At 40.5% G+C, this 15,223-nt stretch overlaps 1 protein-coding gene across 1 annotated transcript in view; it reads right to left on the reverse strand.

Annotated features, from left to right (window-relative positions):
* crebbpb (CREB binding lysine acetyltransferase b) overlaps window positions 1-14,115 on the reverse strand; it is a 32,047-nt gene extending 17,932 nt beyond the window's left edge. The window contains 3 exon segments of the mRNA XM_076981834.1: window positions 4,854-5,015; window positions 6,601-7,244; window positions 13,222-14,115. Coding sequence (XP_076837949.1) covers window positions 4,854-5,015; window positions 6,601-7,244; window positions 13,222-13,309 — 894 coding nt within the window. The 5' untranslated portion in view covers window positions 13,310-14,115.
* Window positions 14,116-15,223: the final 1,108 nt, after the last annotated feature.

Genomic DNA, 15,223 nt, shown 5'->3' on the forward strand with positions numbered 1-15,223 from the left:
TTTACTCTTCAGAGGACCAGCTTGCATTCGCACTAGTTTTAATTGTGACCAAGGATACACAGAGGGGGTTGCGTAGTGGTAGTAAACAAAGTGTTAAGTAGTAGTAAAGTGGCAGAGCTATCATTTTAAAAATAATTACAAAAAATAGCACAGATAATGGTAATATAACAATATTAAATTGTATTGGAAATATATTACATGTAGGCTAATGGACAATCCAGTCTGTTGACCATCACTGTATCGTGTTGAAAAAACTACCATTGTTTGGTTCCAACTCTGGGACTGTCACAGGCACTCTGTGCTATGCTGGATGTCCAAGAACATGCGATGTTCTCAGATCTTTCTCTAAACTGGTCAAGTGGGAGAAAGCATCATTTGGCAGAGTTATCTAGTGACTTCAGTCAGAGCTATAAGATTATCCTCTCAAAACGTTCAAGATTGTCAAGCATATGTTTTAATGAAGAAATATTTTTACAACCAGAAGACATTAGCATGATCTTACTTAAAAGAACCACACAGAAGGTTACTACTTTTGAACACATTAAAAATATAAATAAAAGTAATTTTTAGTCAACTAATCAATTAATTAACTCTTTTATAGACTCCCGGAATGCATGATCATTAGCTTTTAACCCATTAGATTCTAAAAAGGCCTCAAAGAGTTTTCCCAAGACTGAACTGCAACACTTACACAGCACAACTTACAACTTGTTAACTAGCCTTTTGTGGGTAAGGGGCACAGGACGGAGGCGGGACTGCACTGTCCTATAAACAATGAGCGAATCCCATTTATTTATTTATCCACCATTCTTTCATTTCAAGTGTCTCTTTGCCCCTTGTAACCGAGTTATAAGAGGTAGTGGTTAAAATCTCCCCCTACGAAATGGGACAACCCTTCAGGAACCCATCAGGAACCAATCAGGTCATCAGAAGATTTAATATGTAGTCCTCAGCTGGGGTGATCTTGCGTGAGTTGTAGGCATCCCTTTTGTGGATGTCTGCAGTTGACTCTCACAACTTTAATTTCACGCAATTGACACAATATTGCCAAAAGTATTTGCTCACCTTCCTTGACTCTCATACGAGTTTAAGTGACATCCCACTCCTAATCTATAGGGTTCAACATGACGTTGGTCCACCCTTTGCAAATAGAACGGCTTCAGCTCTTCTGGGAAGGCTGTCCACAAGGTTTAGGAGTGTGTTTATGGGGATTTTTGAACATTCTTCCAGAAGCGCATTTGTGAGGTCACATACTGATGTTGGACGAGAAGGCCTGGCTCTCAATCTCCGCTCTAATTCATCCCGAAGGTGTTCTATCGGGTTGAGGTTGGGACTCTGTGCAGGCCAGTCAAGTTCATCCACACCAGACTCTGCCATCCATGTCTTTATGGACCTTGTTTGTGCACTGGTGCAGAGTCATGTTGGAAGAGGAAGGGGCCAGCTCCAAACTGTTCCCACAAAGTTGGGAACATGGAATTGTCCAACATGTCTTTGTACGCTGAAGCATTCAGAATTCCTTGGCACAGTGCAGTCAGACAAGTGCTGTTCTCCTGGCAACCGCCAAACCCAGACTTGTCCATCAGATGGCCAGATGGAGAAGCACGATTCATCACTCCAGAGAACACACCTCCACTGCTCTAGAGTCCAGTGGTGGTGTGCTTTACACCACTGAACAACACTTTGCATTGCACTTGGTGATGAATGGTTTGGATGCAGCTGCTCGACCATGGAAACCCATTCCATGAAGCTCTCTGCACACTGTTCTTGAGCTAACCTGAAGGCCACATGAAATTCAGATGTCTGCAGTCATTGTGCAGAAAACAAGCGAAAACTTTTGGCAATATAGTGTATATAAAAACACTGCTTTATTCTCTAGCAGTGCTCTAGACCAGGGGTACTCAACTGGCGGACCGCGGTCCGGATCCGGACCCAAACGCAGTCCTGTACGGACCCAATCTCATTCCTGATTAACTGGATACGGACCAAAACAAAACCGTAGCATTTATTTCAGGGCTATTGAAAAAACACTCCGTCACGAGTGTTACGTTTGCCACCCCCGCTCAACAACTTACGTTCGCCACCAACCCTCAACAACAAGAATGCCTGGTTGACGCTTCGCGAGCGGCGCGAGGGTCCGCGCGGCGAAAATGACGTAATCGCTGTGGCTCCGCGTGTGCGCGAGTGCCTCGCGCGCTGTCGGTTCGAGAGGTCGTGCACCTCTCGAATTTTGTAACTTCGCGCCGCGCTTCAGCGCAATGAACAAAGTCACGTTTTCAGGGTTCATACACCTTTATAAGGTGGAATTAAAGCACTTGTACGTCACTTTCAAGGTCCATTTCAATATTTCCCAGCATGTTAAACATAATTAAGTTAAATATTTATACATATACTCGAAATAATTCGCTTTTTATCACATTATTTAATGGTTGTTTATTTAAAAAACGCCCAATCTTCACGTCTTCACGTTCTCTCATGTTTCGTCCTGGAATTACAAGAGGCTCGTATTTGTTAACCTAATACAAGATAACTATTCAGTCAGACAACTATTTGTTGTGAAACCAAGTAGTTACAATTTCAAGCATTTTAAAGTACTTTAACCTAAATTCCAGCACTTTTCAAACTTGAAACATATAGCAACATTAAAATTGGTCAGGTAAATGTTCATTCCCCTGTTTTGAGGGGTGTTTCTACCACATATCGTTTCGGACAAAACGCCTATCGTTTCGGAGAACACTGCAGTGACGCTCGCGAAAGTATAAACGCCTCCACCGTTCGCGCACCGTCCCGTCCCCCCCCCCCCCCCCCCCCCCAACAACTTACGTTCGCCACCCCCGCCGCACCGGACCTCAGGGCACAGGTATCTGCCAAAATTGGACCGCGGACAAAGTTAGTTGAGTACGCCTGCTCTAGACAATCCTGTCAATGCTTACTGATATTAGAGGAGCACCCTTGGTGCTGGACTTTAGTTAAATTTTGGGTGTCATGTCTTTAAAAGGGAGAATATAACATTAAAATGTCAAAATGCATGAATGCCCAAATTTCCAATAACAATTTAACACTGGGTATCTACCGAGATGTCTGCATACTACTAAGACTTTTTAAATTATTTTTATGAAAAGGACCATACCACACTGAACTTATTCAATTATCTAATGGTTAATAATGATCTTTATTAATGGGGCCAGCACTTAGGCTACATATCCAGGTTGCTTTGATCACTTGTTCAACAGTCCTTGCAGTGATTCACAAGTCATTGTCAAAAATGACTCATACTACTCCATTTGGAGTGTGTTTGGAGAGCCATGCTGCCCCAACACTTCACCCTACTCTCCATCTCAACGAGCACCATGATGGCCTGCAGCCTAGAGAACCAGCAGCACATAGGGGTAGAGCTAAGTGGTATGGGCAAAAGGTGAAACGGGATTGGGCCTCCATCTCTTGTGCCCTTCCACAAGAGCCTCAATAAAGCAGTTTTTTTTGTTTAGCATCGGCACACTTGGCTTGTAGTGAGCATCCAACCTGCCAGGGCTTCTATTTAGGTTATTTTCATTGTCTATGAACAAATGCCTTCCTCTCTGAAGAAATGTGCTAAATTTGATGTCTTTTCATGTTTGGCATACAGAGCTTATACCAATACCATGTATGAATCCTTCTGGATGGGCTATGTTTCACCGCTGTTTTCTTGTACAGGACTGGAGGTAAATGCTTAGACTGTCTTCTACATCCAAATCAATTAATTTAACTAAGAGGAGCCAACTACTCATCTGTGTTTACTGGTAGCATTGTAGCATTTATCTATAGGCAATGGCATTCCTCAAACATGCAGAATACGAAGTTAACTCAGGAAATGTTTTCATACACAAGTCAGTCACTTTCAATACATCAACAGAGACAAGATGAAGCAGGATTTACAGCACATATCCCAGCAGACAGCTTAACACCAGCATGAAGACCATACTGAACACCACGCACCCACTTATATCCTGACTTATATCCCACCAGACAGCTTAACACCAGCATGAAGACCATACTGAACACCATGCACCCACTTATATCCTGGCAAATTGACTGCAAATGGTGACTCTCACAGATGCTAGGAACTTCCTTGATGCTGTGTTAGGTTTTGTGCACAAATCTGATGACTAACCTCTTCCCCATTATCATACAATCACAGAACAGTCCTGAACAGACTGCATTTATTACAAGTACAGTTGTCTGGACCGACATACAAAGAGGTCTTGGGTCGCCATGGGCTGATGGCAGTGTAAGCTTGATGCCATGGTCCCCAGCAGAAGGTGTCCTCTTTCAGAGCACCAGATGCTTCTGTCCCATCACATCAAGGGACTTTTCCTCTCACTTTAGAATAGTGGGCTAAGACGGTTCTTAGGCCCTGACTGGGCAGGTGCATTGTTCCCCAAAGATGAAACACTCAGAGCTGTATCAAGACATCTGCCATATTGGGTGTAGGGTGCTGTACAGTTTTGGTTTCCAAACCTGTGTTTGATTATTTTGTATCTCAACTGGGAGCACAAAGATCCCCCATATATGGACATATATGGTCTCACTGGCTACTGTATCCCCCATGCTGCCATTTCTAACAGAGTCATTGGATGATAATAAGAATTATGGCCAACATGCCACTAGCCGCATTTATAAGTGAGATGACTATATGAAAAAACACCAGCTGATCCAGATGGTCCATGTTACTGACTTACAGACTTTTCTGCAACCACGCAAGCAGGTTTTTTGTCGCGTTTCTTCTTTTTAACACAAAAAATTAGAAAACTAAATACAAAACACTGAACACCCACTGTTGAGATGCAACGTTCCAACATCAATTAAAGGTGACTTACCAGATTTGGCATGCTGGAAGCGCCCTTCAGTGTGCTCTGTAGGCTGTTGGAGAGAGCAGCTTTGTTCTGGAGCTGTGCATTCACACCAGCAGTGGTCATCTGCTGCACCGGCCCCTGCACATACTGCTGTCCAAAAGGGCCATTAGTGGAGCCCAGACCCATCTACGCAAGAGAGAGAGGGACAAAATCCATAAAAAGTGATTTGGTTAAGGACAGTTGCAAACTCTGAAGTGCCTAAATGCCTAACCAGTGAGTTCCAATGGAACGCTTGGGTTAATGTGTCAACACCCAAACCAACGTCTGCCAACATCGGTTGGAGCCAATCAGGCTGCAATGAAACCTATATTCAGGAATCCTACCAATCCAAGGAGGCTGAGAGCTGGAGACCATTCAAGAGCATTCAGAAGTCCAAATGGGTCTGAACTGTTAGAAATACTGACATCATTACAGCTCTCCCTTTCTCAAATAGTTTTTCAAATGAAACTGCGACAATAATTACATCACAAACCTAAGTTTTAGATGACAAGTGTTTAGCATTACTATCGTTACATTCAAAACATCACCACAGCAGATAAAATAGTCATTCACATGAATAATTGCAACTCTCCCTATCCATCTCTCTATCCATCTCCCTATCTTTTGAGGTGAAACAGGTTCTGAGGTGACCCATATAATATCACTCAATAACACAGTATTTACACAAGCATTCTGCTGCTAATTAGCAAGAGGCATTGCTGCCTTCTCTGTCTGGCTGTGCAGATGCTGGCACCTCTAACCCAGTGGAGCAGGAAGACCATGCCACGGCTCTCTGGAGCCCAGCACTCTAGAGCCAGAGCTCTCAGTAACTCGTCCATGCTCCAGGATTCTGCCACTGCCATTGCAGTGCTGCAGCTCGGCCCTCGCAAGCTAAAGGGAGAAACTACCGACTTGAAAAGAAACACTTCTATGGTTCAGTCTCCAGGCTGCACACCCACACACATCTACTTAACATGATTCCCATCATGAAGCCCATTATTTGGGACACAACACAAAGGTGATGTTAGTCAGAAGGAAATACGGAGGTAAGAAAGTAAGCTGGAGAGGTAAAAAAAAAAGCAAATCAAGGCGGGTAGGTAAATAAAATGGCTTTTGAAGTAGACAGCACCACTCACTAACAGGGGAACCTACACAGCTTGGCTCTCAAGACTCCCAAAGTGTGTCTGTACAATCAAATGACAAACAGTGGCCAAGTGAAACCATCAGAGATCCAACAGTCAGGTCTAAGCCCAAGTGGTGTCCCATTAGCAATCAGGCTAAAACGAATCTTCATTAAGGCAGGCCAACAATGACTGCCGTCCAGCACATTAAATCTGAGCAATGATACAGAAAAAAGGAAAAGTGTTTGATGAATGCACAGAACAACCAAGAGCAATGAGGGTTCAAGCTGTATGCACTGTCCTTACTTACTGAAACGCCGTATTCATGCACTTCCATAAAAACAAACCAAAAATAAATCAGCAACGAGAGTCCTAAAATCGGCAGAGAGGAGCACAGAGTAGAAAACATAGAGGTAGACACAACAATAAGAGAAGCTGGGTGACTCCCTGATCAAAAGGTTCATCTGATTTAAAAAAATGTTTGTGTTGTACTATAAAAAAAATAATTTTGACATTCAAATGAATAGAAAAAAAAGGTCTGTATGTTCTCATTAATGACAACAAACATCTATAGGTCAGGCTACAAAGGAGATCAGAGGCACCTCTCTCACCTTGTTCATGTTTGCAGCCTGCTGAGGGTTCATGGCGTTATGTCCACCCATCTGAGGAGCTCCTTGGGAGAGTGTCTCAGCCAGCACACTGCCCGAAACACCTGGCCCACCTCCACCTCCCACCGGTGCTCCCTGCATGGTCTGGCCTTGGTACTGCATCCCTGGAGCTGCTCTGCCTCGACCTGCCGGGCCCATCATGCCATTCATCATTTGCCCTTGCTGGGCCATGTTCTGGCCCATGAGCCCATGGCTCTGGTTGTTGGTCATCATAGCCTGGTTGAAGCCAGCATTGAGGCCCATGCCTGGACTGCTGCTGTTGCCTTGGCTGCTTGGGTTTCCAACAGACTTCTGGGGTTGGGATGGATGACTCGGGGAAGCCTGTCCCATTGGACCCTTGCACAGGGCCCCCAGCTGCCCACCCATGTTGGGCTGAGGGCTGACCGAGTTGAGGCCGCTGGCCAGGTTGGAGCTGCTGGCTGACTGCAGGAGCTGGGAGAGCTGCTTGTGCTTGGCAGCTGCATCTGTAACCACCCTGCCCCCAACTCCTCCGTCCCCATTAGAGGGCATGGACACCAAGCCCACATCTCCATTGGGTATTAGCTCGTCTGGGAGGTCATTTTCCAAGTCAAACAAGGACCCCAAATCTGAATCATGAAAAAGAAGAAGACAGGTAGACAGGTTAACATAAGCAAAGACATTAAAATCATTTAAATCATTCCCTTAATCAAACTTTGCCACTATGTACAGAGCCTGGCGTATACAACCAACAGTTTTCTGAATCCAGTACAGCTATTTTGATTCTTATTTACAGGATAAATAAGAAATCTTTACAATACTGACAAAACAAGAAAATAAGCCTAATAAATATTAGAACTTCAACTTACAATAAAAATTCGAATTTTAGAGCTTGGAACTAAATTGTAATGAGTGTTAGCTGAGTGGCAGGCAGCTTAATTTAAAACAAGCTAATCAAAACTGGCAAAAAAAAAACAAACAAACTTCCATAAAAACACAACACAAACAAACTGGAAGTTAAAATAAAAATACCATAAGACACAAAAACCAACAATGTAAATAATAATGCAGCAAATTGTTCAAAAGTGCCTTTGATTAACAGATTTCCTTAATCACATTTCTGATACCAATGACTTAGGCCTATCTGTCAATCACAAAGGGGCCCTGCAGTTTTTATGCTACAAAACAGAAATAAGGAGGTGGGCTGGTGTTAGGTTAATTAATAAGAAATAATTTTCTGATTGGAGAAATTGAGCAAACTAAAACTGGGGAAATGAAAACACTTTCTTTGACAGTCTTAATTTTAGAAGCTCAACTGGACAGGAGTTATGCCAATAGCACCCCAGAATGCTGAGTCTCCGTGTTGCTTAGTTTTTCTTTTATTTATTAACGTTTTTAAATATCCCACCAAATGTTTGTAATTTCTGGACCTAGCAAATCACAAATATGTAGGCTACCATTAAAAAACACTAGCAGTATTCAGTACATGTGGCAAAGCTCTCATTGGAGGTGCATCTCTATCAAGCCATAGGAACATTAGGCCTATTTTAATCAACAAAATACATTTTACACATAAAATCATTAAAGGGTATAAAATGACAATTATTATAATTTCAGGCCATGCAACAAACAAGTAGACAAAATTAATTCCCCACAGCTTTGATCAAATATAATCTCATCATTTAGTCATGAAGAAAAATAGCATCTGTTGATATGAGGGACATCAAATGGGGTTGACCAACTGTCTGACAAAAATTATGATGGACCAAAGCACTAATCAGAGGTGGATCAATAACTGTTGAATAAATGCAGAAGAACATTAGTATTGTTTAAAACAGGTATCACCAAATGGCGGACCGCGGTCCGGATCCGGACCCGAACGCCGTCCTGTCCGGACCCAATCACATTCCTGATTAACTGGATACGGACCCAAATGCCAAAAAAATTTAACGGGAGACTATATTTTAAAACGGAGAATTTATTTTCAGACGAGTGTTACGTTCACCACCCATTTGAGTGTTACGTTCAACCCCCCCCGCTCAACAACTTTCGTTCGCCACCCCCCCCGCTCAACAACTTTCGTTCGCCACCGCGAACCCGGACCAAAGGTCTGAGCTATCTGCCAAAAATGGACCGCGGAAAGATTTAATTGATTACCCCTGGTTTAAAACATGCAGAATACCCTTAATGTCAAAATAAGAATGACAAGTTCTCTACCATCAACCTCTTCCAGTTCAACTCCACTTTAAAGCTTGCGAATTAAATCCAATAGCAAAGACGATGCCAACTATGGCTTACCTGATGAAGGACACAAACCGAGAATAATGTACATACCTTAATCACACCTGTATTAGCAAATACAGGCCTGATTAGGGATGCACATGCTTCTCAATTTATTTCTGAGAAATATATGAATGATATATGAATTAACTGAATCACGGTTATAACGGTTGCATTCAACAGTTAAGTTAAATTTTTTGGATTGAAGCAAATAAACAATAAAAACTACCCTGTATTTTTTAGAACACTATGATAATATACGTGACTGGGAATTGTTTTTTTTTTTTTTAGCAGAAACCACATGAGTGCAATTGTAGATTTGACAGCTCTGGTGAACCATTCGATGGTGAGTGCAGGTTGCAGGTAAACATTTGGAATGATTAAACCAGGTTTATAATTGTGCTAGACATTTGGAACAAACTGCATATCAATTAATGAGCCAAAAATCATTGAACTGCTACTTTTTCAACAAGTGTCATGTATTTACTGCATAAACTATCACTCAGGGTTTTTTGTTATATTGTGGATGTTCTGTAATTTCCATGGAGTAAATCAATGTGTACATGTTTCTTGCCCATTCTTCATGTACAGTAAATGATATAGTAAATATCTGCCACTGCCAGCAAGATTTCTGAATACATTTTTAAAAAGCAGATATAACAAAAAATACATGTAAAATAGTACTGATGAAGACATAATGTGTAATTTATTGTGTAATTTATTTAATTTATTGTAATGTATTGTGTAATTTGTGTGCTAACGGGCCGCCCAATGGAGGATGGGTTCCCTTTTGAGTCTTGGTTCTCCCGAGGTTTCTTCCTATTCCCAACCATCTAGGGAGTTTTTCCTTGCCACTGTCGCCTTTGGCTTGCTCATTAGAGATTTGGACCCATAGTATTGTTAACCTTGTAAATCCTGTAAAGCGCTTTGTGACAACATGTGTTGTGAAAAGCGCTATACAAATACATTTGATTTGATTATGAAATCATGTTTGTAATGTCAATTATTGGGAAGCATGAATACATTTGCTCCCAATATTGGTGTGAAAATTTGTGTTCTAACGATGTTCTTGCTTCTTAAAAATTGAGTTTTACGCCTGTATAAAAACACCAGTATAAAAGGTTAAGTCAGTTGATGCTTCCAGTGTGGTCATTCAAGCAGTGTATTAAATGAACAGGTTTATACTATTTGAAATTTCCGCTGTATTTTTTTTCTCTTTTTTATTACTGTTTTTTGCTTTTGATGTTCAAAAACAAAATTCTAAATTTTTTAAGATATTTGTGTATAGACTACATCAACACGTCTATCCATCCAGCTTCCCAGTAAATGTTCTCAGTGTACCCTCAGTCTCTTAGCCAAAAGAAATACATGATCAAACAAAGTCGTATCCAACCAAATAAATAAAATAGATTTTTTGGTGTTTCTCACTACCAATTAGAAAAAATATATAACCTACAAACACATTTTTCTTCCCTTTTCCTACTTCTTGTGTTTCACACTATATTTGTCTCATTTTGCCCAGAAATTAAGAACTCTTCACACCAAATTGGTAAATCTAGTCTATACGATAAGGCAGGTAATTATGTAGGTCTCACATAAACCATAATTATTGAAATTGAAAATGCTGCTCACTCAAACTGTTATACTTCATAAATTATGAAATTTAGAAGAGTGAGTAATAGTTCTTGATCAACTAAGCATTGTTGAAACAAGAGGTAGGCTATAAAGTGCTCACAAACTTCATAAGGATGACGTAACTTGGGAAGAAGATGCCAAAAAAACTGCTGCAAGGCTAACCAGGATACAAATCTTTTATCTACATATATTTTACTTACAAAATTCATAATGTATACAACATTATGATATACCATTATGGCTTTTAAAAGCATACTTTTTAGCACACTTCTATCATTATGCTATATAGCTGGTTTTATTCAATTTTTTATTTGTTTTACACAATTTTGTCTCAACAATGTCTTGGATTTAATGTTTTCTGTCCATTTTTATCATCTTAGCAATACTAATTTTTTTTATTGTGCTTTGCGTTTTAGATTTAATATTAATAACTATCACTCTAAAGTCCACATCTTTATGAAAATGTTTATTTTATTTTAATTATTAAAATTACAATATTTGATATAACAGATAATACCATGGAAGACAAATAAAAAAGAATGTCCAGGTTTTCCCAGATATCTTGAGTTAATTTGGACCCAGTAGCTCAAATCTTTAGATTTTGAAGAAGGTTTGAGGCATTTTACTCTGCATTGTTTCAAGAATGGAAGTCGCCTTCACACTGCTATCGACGGATATGGCCATTTAATCAGCTAAAGGTATTTTGTTTACAGCTACCTTTTACCAATGCTCTGCTTTCTTATTTACTGTAAAAATCAAACTAATAGTCATCACTTAATTACTGATGAGAACTGTATATATAAAAAACCCTATAAACAGGGATACATTATCCTATGAGTGCAGGCTAGCAGCCATGTTCATTTTGAAACGCAGGCTTTTCACAATCTAATCAAATGCTAGTCGATACAATCATGTCCTGCCCATAACTTTTCTCTGCTTCAACTAAAATGACCTCACATCAAGGACGTGAAATACATCCTGATTTACACTGACTTGAAAGAGGCTCAACTTGAAGAAAACTCACCTCCTTACACAGTACTGACATGAGTTGACTGTAATGACATATCCAGAAAACCTTCCAATAGACCCGCCAGTTAGTCAACTTATCACTGAATTCAGTTTTACATGAGACTATTTCTCAGATTTGCCTTGCTTGTTCAAGACTGAAGATGTTAGAACTGGTGGTGTATTCTCGGTACAATAGTTTAGAGCCTCAGCTTAGTTTAGTTTGCACAACATGTGCACAGATTCTGGTATCCGGGCAGCAAACAGATGCATTTTTAGATTAAGAAATTCCACAGTGAGAAGAATTAAACCTTAAAAATAATTTGTAACCTGTAGGGATACAATGCAATCAATTCAGGATTCAGGAACTATGTGAGTGGATGACTCCTCTGCCCCTTCTATTCAGCAAAGCTACAGGAGGAGGGAACTCCAATTACCAGCTAGTCTCTTCAAGACTGTTCAGATACATTATTTTGCAGACACTTAACCACACAACATGCATAATCTTTAAGATCTATTACTCATTAAATAACTGGGTGCATTTCTAAATTTTAAAGTGATTTGTTAGGCTACATCAACATTTGTGCACAGATTTCCAGCTATAATTCTTTAGAAATCCATAAAGTGTGAAACTTCTCTTATTAATTTGTGAGACAATATATAAAGGTATTTTTGTTTATTGTTTATAAACAATGGTTGCACAAAGCACTACTTTACCTCCAACACGTTTTTCAGGTTAGTTATTGACTACTGACCTAGTCAATGAAAGAGGCAATATGCCTGTAACTACTTATTTCAGCTATATCAAAAAAGAAAGAGAAAGAAAGAAATAATCTCGAGAGCGTAATTTTTAGTTTTGGAGCTATGTTTTGTATATTTAGAGTTATCTTTGGCTAATGTTAAATGGACATACATTAAAACACGGCACAATCACCAAACCTACGTAATTAATCCAGTCTGGGTGAGACAAGGAAACAATACACATGAAACTAGCGGCTCTCTACAAATCTCACTATCGACAGTGCTTACTTCGGATGGCAAAACAAGGAACAAATGTTTAAATTGCCTGTAAAAGTTACGTGAATGGTTTAAATATGAGCTGGAAAAGTTTTTTTTTACTTAAATACCAAGGCCTTCTTAATCACTGTTGACTACACACCTTCAGCAATTACATTTGAAATTTCACATATTTACGCAAAATAGACTTCAGAGTAATGACTGTGGAGTAACCTGCACGAAATCTGAGCAAACAACGATATTAAAAGCAGCAACAAGAGCGTTAACTTGTATATAAATATAAATATAAGCTGCAGCTGGTGGACTGCTGGCTGTGTGTATCTCTCTCCACACCACCACACGGATGTTATTAGCTGCACTGCTAACAGGTCACTAGCGCAGCTAGCCACACAGCCCAACACTTGGACACGGTGCACTTAATACTAACGCGTTACACGCGGAGCCGGACATGTTCAACCAAAACAACTAAAAGGGAAACAAAAGAAACGGACGGCCCGTGAGTTACTGGGCTAACTGGGGGTCCTGTGGGGCTCCAACTTCAGCCCGTCCGGAGTGCTAAGATAACCAGCTAGCTTTGTTAGCCGAGGCAGCTAGCAATGACGGAGTGGCTCGAATGGACGAGTCACCGAGCAAAGGAGAGATGTGTGTGTGTGTGTGTGTGTGTCGTACCTGGACCGTCGGAGGAAGAGAGAGCAGGTGAATTCAGCTTAGGACGCTTGGCGCTGGGGGCTCCCATGTCCAGTAGGTTGTCAGCCATTCTGTGTCGCGTATTTCTGCTGTGGAAGAGGGTCTGGTGGTGTTGGAGGGTCTGGTGGAGGTGCTGGTGGGGGTTAAATTACGCGATGTTGTGTGTCGCAGGTAAGAGAGAGCCAGCTAGAGGTTCAGCCAGCCAAGATAATCTCTAGTGAGTAGATATTAGGGGGAAAATCTCCTAAGTTGGTAGCACTATTAAGCACTGCTAGCCAGCAAAAATGGCTCAAAGAACAAGCAACAGCGCCCCGCTTCGCCACTGCCATTCACCCCATGATAATCCAACACCAAATACCATCATAATTATCCTTATTTATCTATTAAATAAGATTTTAGTCGTTAATAAAAATATTAAAATAAGTAACAGAATCGAGCCTTCGACCTCCTACGTCATCGGTGTTGGTATCTCCAAACCGATTTTCTCGGAGTCTAAATTAACATCGTCAAGACCCATTCCGGACTCCGTGGAAATGAACGGTTAGGTTAAAGACGTGAGCGGTGTAGATGGTCGGGTCGGTTCGGTTCGGTCCGCGGTCCCGGGTCTAACATGGCATTCCGGGCGAAATTATGAGAAGCGGCGCTCGCTGAAGGGGGAAATCAGATATACGGGGGTTTTCCAGCAGACAAAAACGGGCCCCATTTCGCCCATGTCCAGGAGAATGACACTCCAAATGTTCACTATCTATTGTCTTCGTCACACTACGGCTATTTAGGCTCGGTCCGGGTGGCCCGCGTCCGGATTAATATTATTATGATCTTCCGAAGTCCCGATTCTCATCCGTGACAAGATGGCGGCTGTTGATTCCTTCGATACAAAAAGTTTTTTTTTTCTTTTCCAGCCAGACTGTGGAGGAGGAGGGGCCGCGCGGCCACGCCCTAACGCTGACGTCACACCAGTTACACGAGGCTACATACCATAGAAGTCTACCGGAAGCCCGGATAATAAACCATAGATATACCAATGGTTGTTATAACATGTCCCTGTCAGATTACCATGGATACTTATTTGATATTGATATGGATTATCTGGAATCGTTTTGTTAAGGAACATCAGTCTACGAAAAGCAAATGCTTGACTGTATGTGGCACAATTAACCAAAGTATAAAAAATTGTTCCTTAATGAACAACCTTATTTAGTAACACTAAGCCTATGTAAAAAAATCTTTTTCTCGCACTATTTAGGTAAATTTGTAAAAAAAAAACAACAAAAATCCATGAAAAGAATATCAACACATTGTTTTTTTATCCCTTGTTAACAAAGTAACCTTTAAAAAAATTGTTTTCCTCCAAATAAAACATTTACATTTACATTTTATTTGCACACTATCCTTTACAGATAATAAAATGAGAATTTATTTTTGCCTCAGTGTGATCTTTCTGGTTAGAAGCATCATTCAAGTCACCTCCTGAGAGGTTCTCTGTCAGATATTTCTTTGCTGTTTTGTTGGGGTCATTCTATTTAAATTGTTCTATAGATGTAGGGTGGAATAATTCTAATAGTGATCAATTGAATTTATTATCACAATATTAATCCTGCATGAACTATCATTCAAGGTCATTTTGTTAATGATCCAACTACTTTTGAGGAGTCAAACCAATTTTTGACTGCTACAACCTACATCCTTGTAGTGACTTGTTTTTACTTCATAGGAAAGTCAACACACTACTCAAAGTTTTTCTTATCCTTTTAAGTTGAGTTAGCAATAGTGAACAACAGGCCACGAAATCTCCTGAAACAACAAGAGATCCTCCCACCTCCCAAAAGATTTATAAATATAGTGCATCTTTTTTCTTTCTCAGCAGACCAATGTCTCATCCACACGGCTGCATATTAGACTGCATAAAAGAAAGCACATAACACACCAGTCTTTACATGGGAGCCCAATTAAATGGTCTAGCCATTTGAAAGGGTTGGCAAGA

The sequence above is a fragment of the Brachyhypopomus gauderio genome, chromosome 2 (assembly GCF_052324685.1).
Source record: "Brachyhypopomus gauderio isolate BG-103 chromosome 2, BGAUD_0.2, whole genome shotgun sequence".
In the NCBI taxonomy this organism is placed as follows: Eukaryota; Metazoa; Chordata; class Actinopteri; order Gymnotiformes; family Hypopomidae; genus Brachyhypopomus; species Brachyhypopomus gauderio.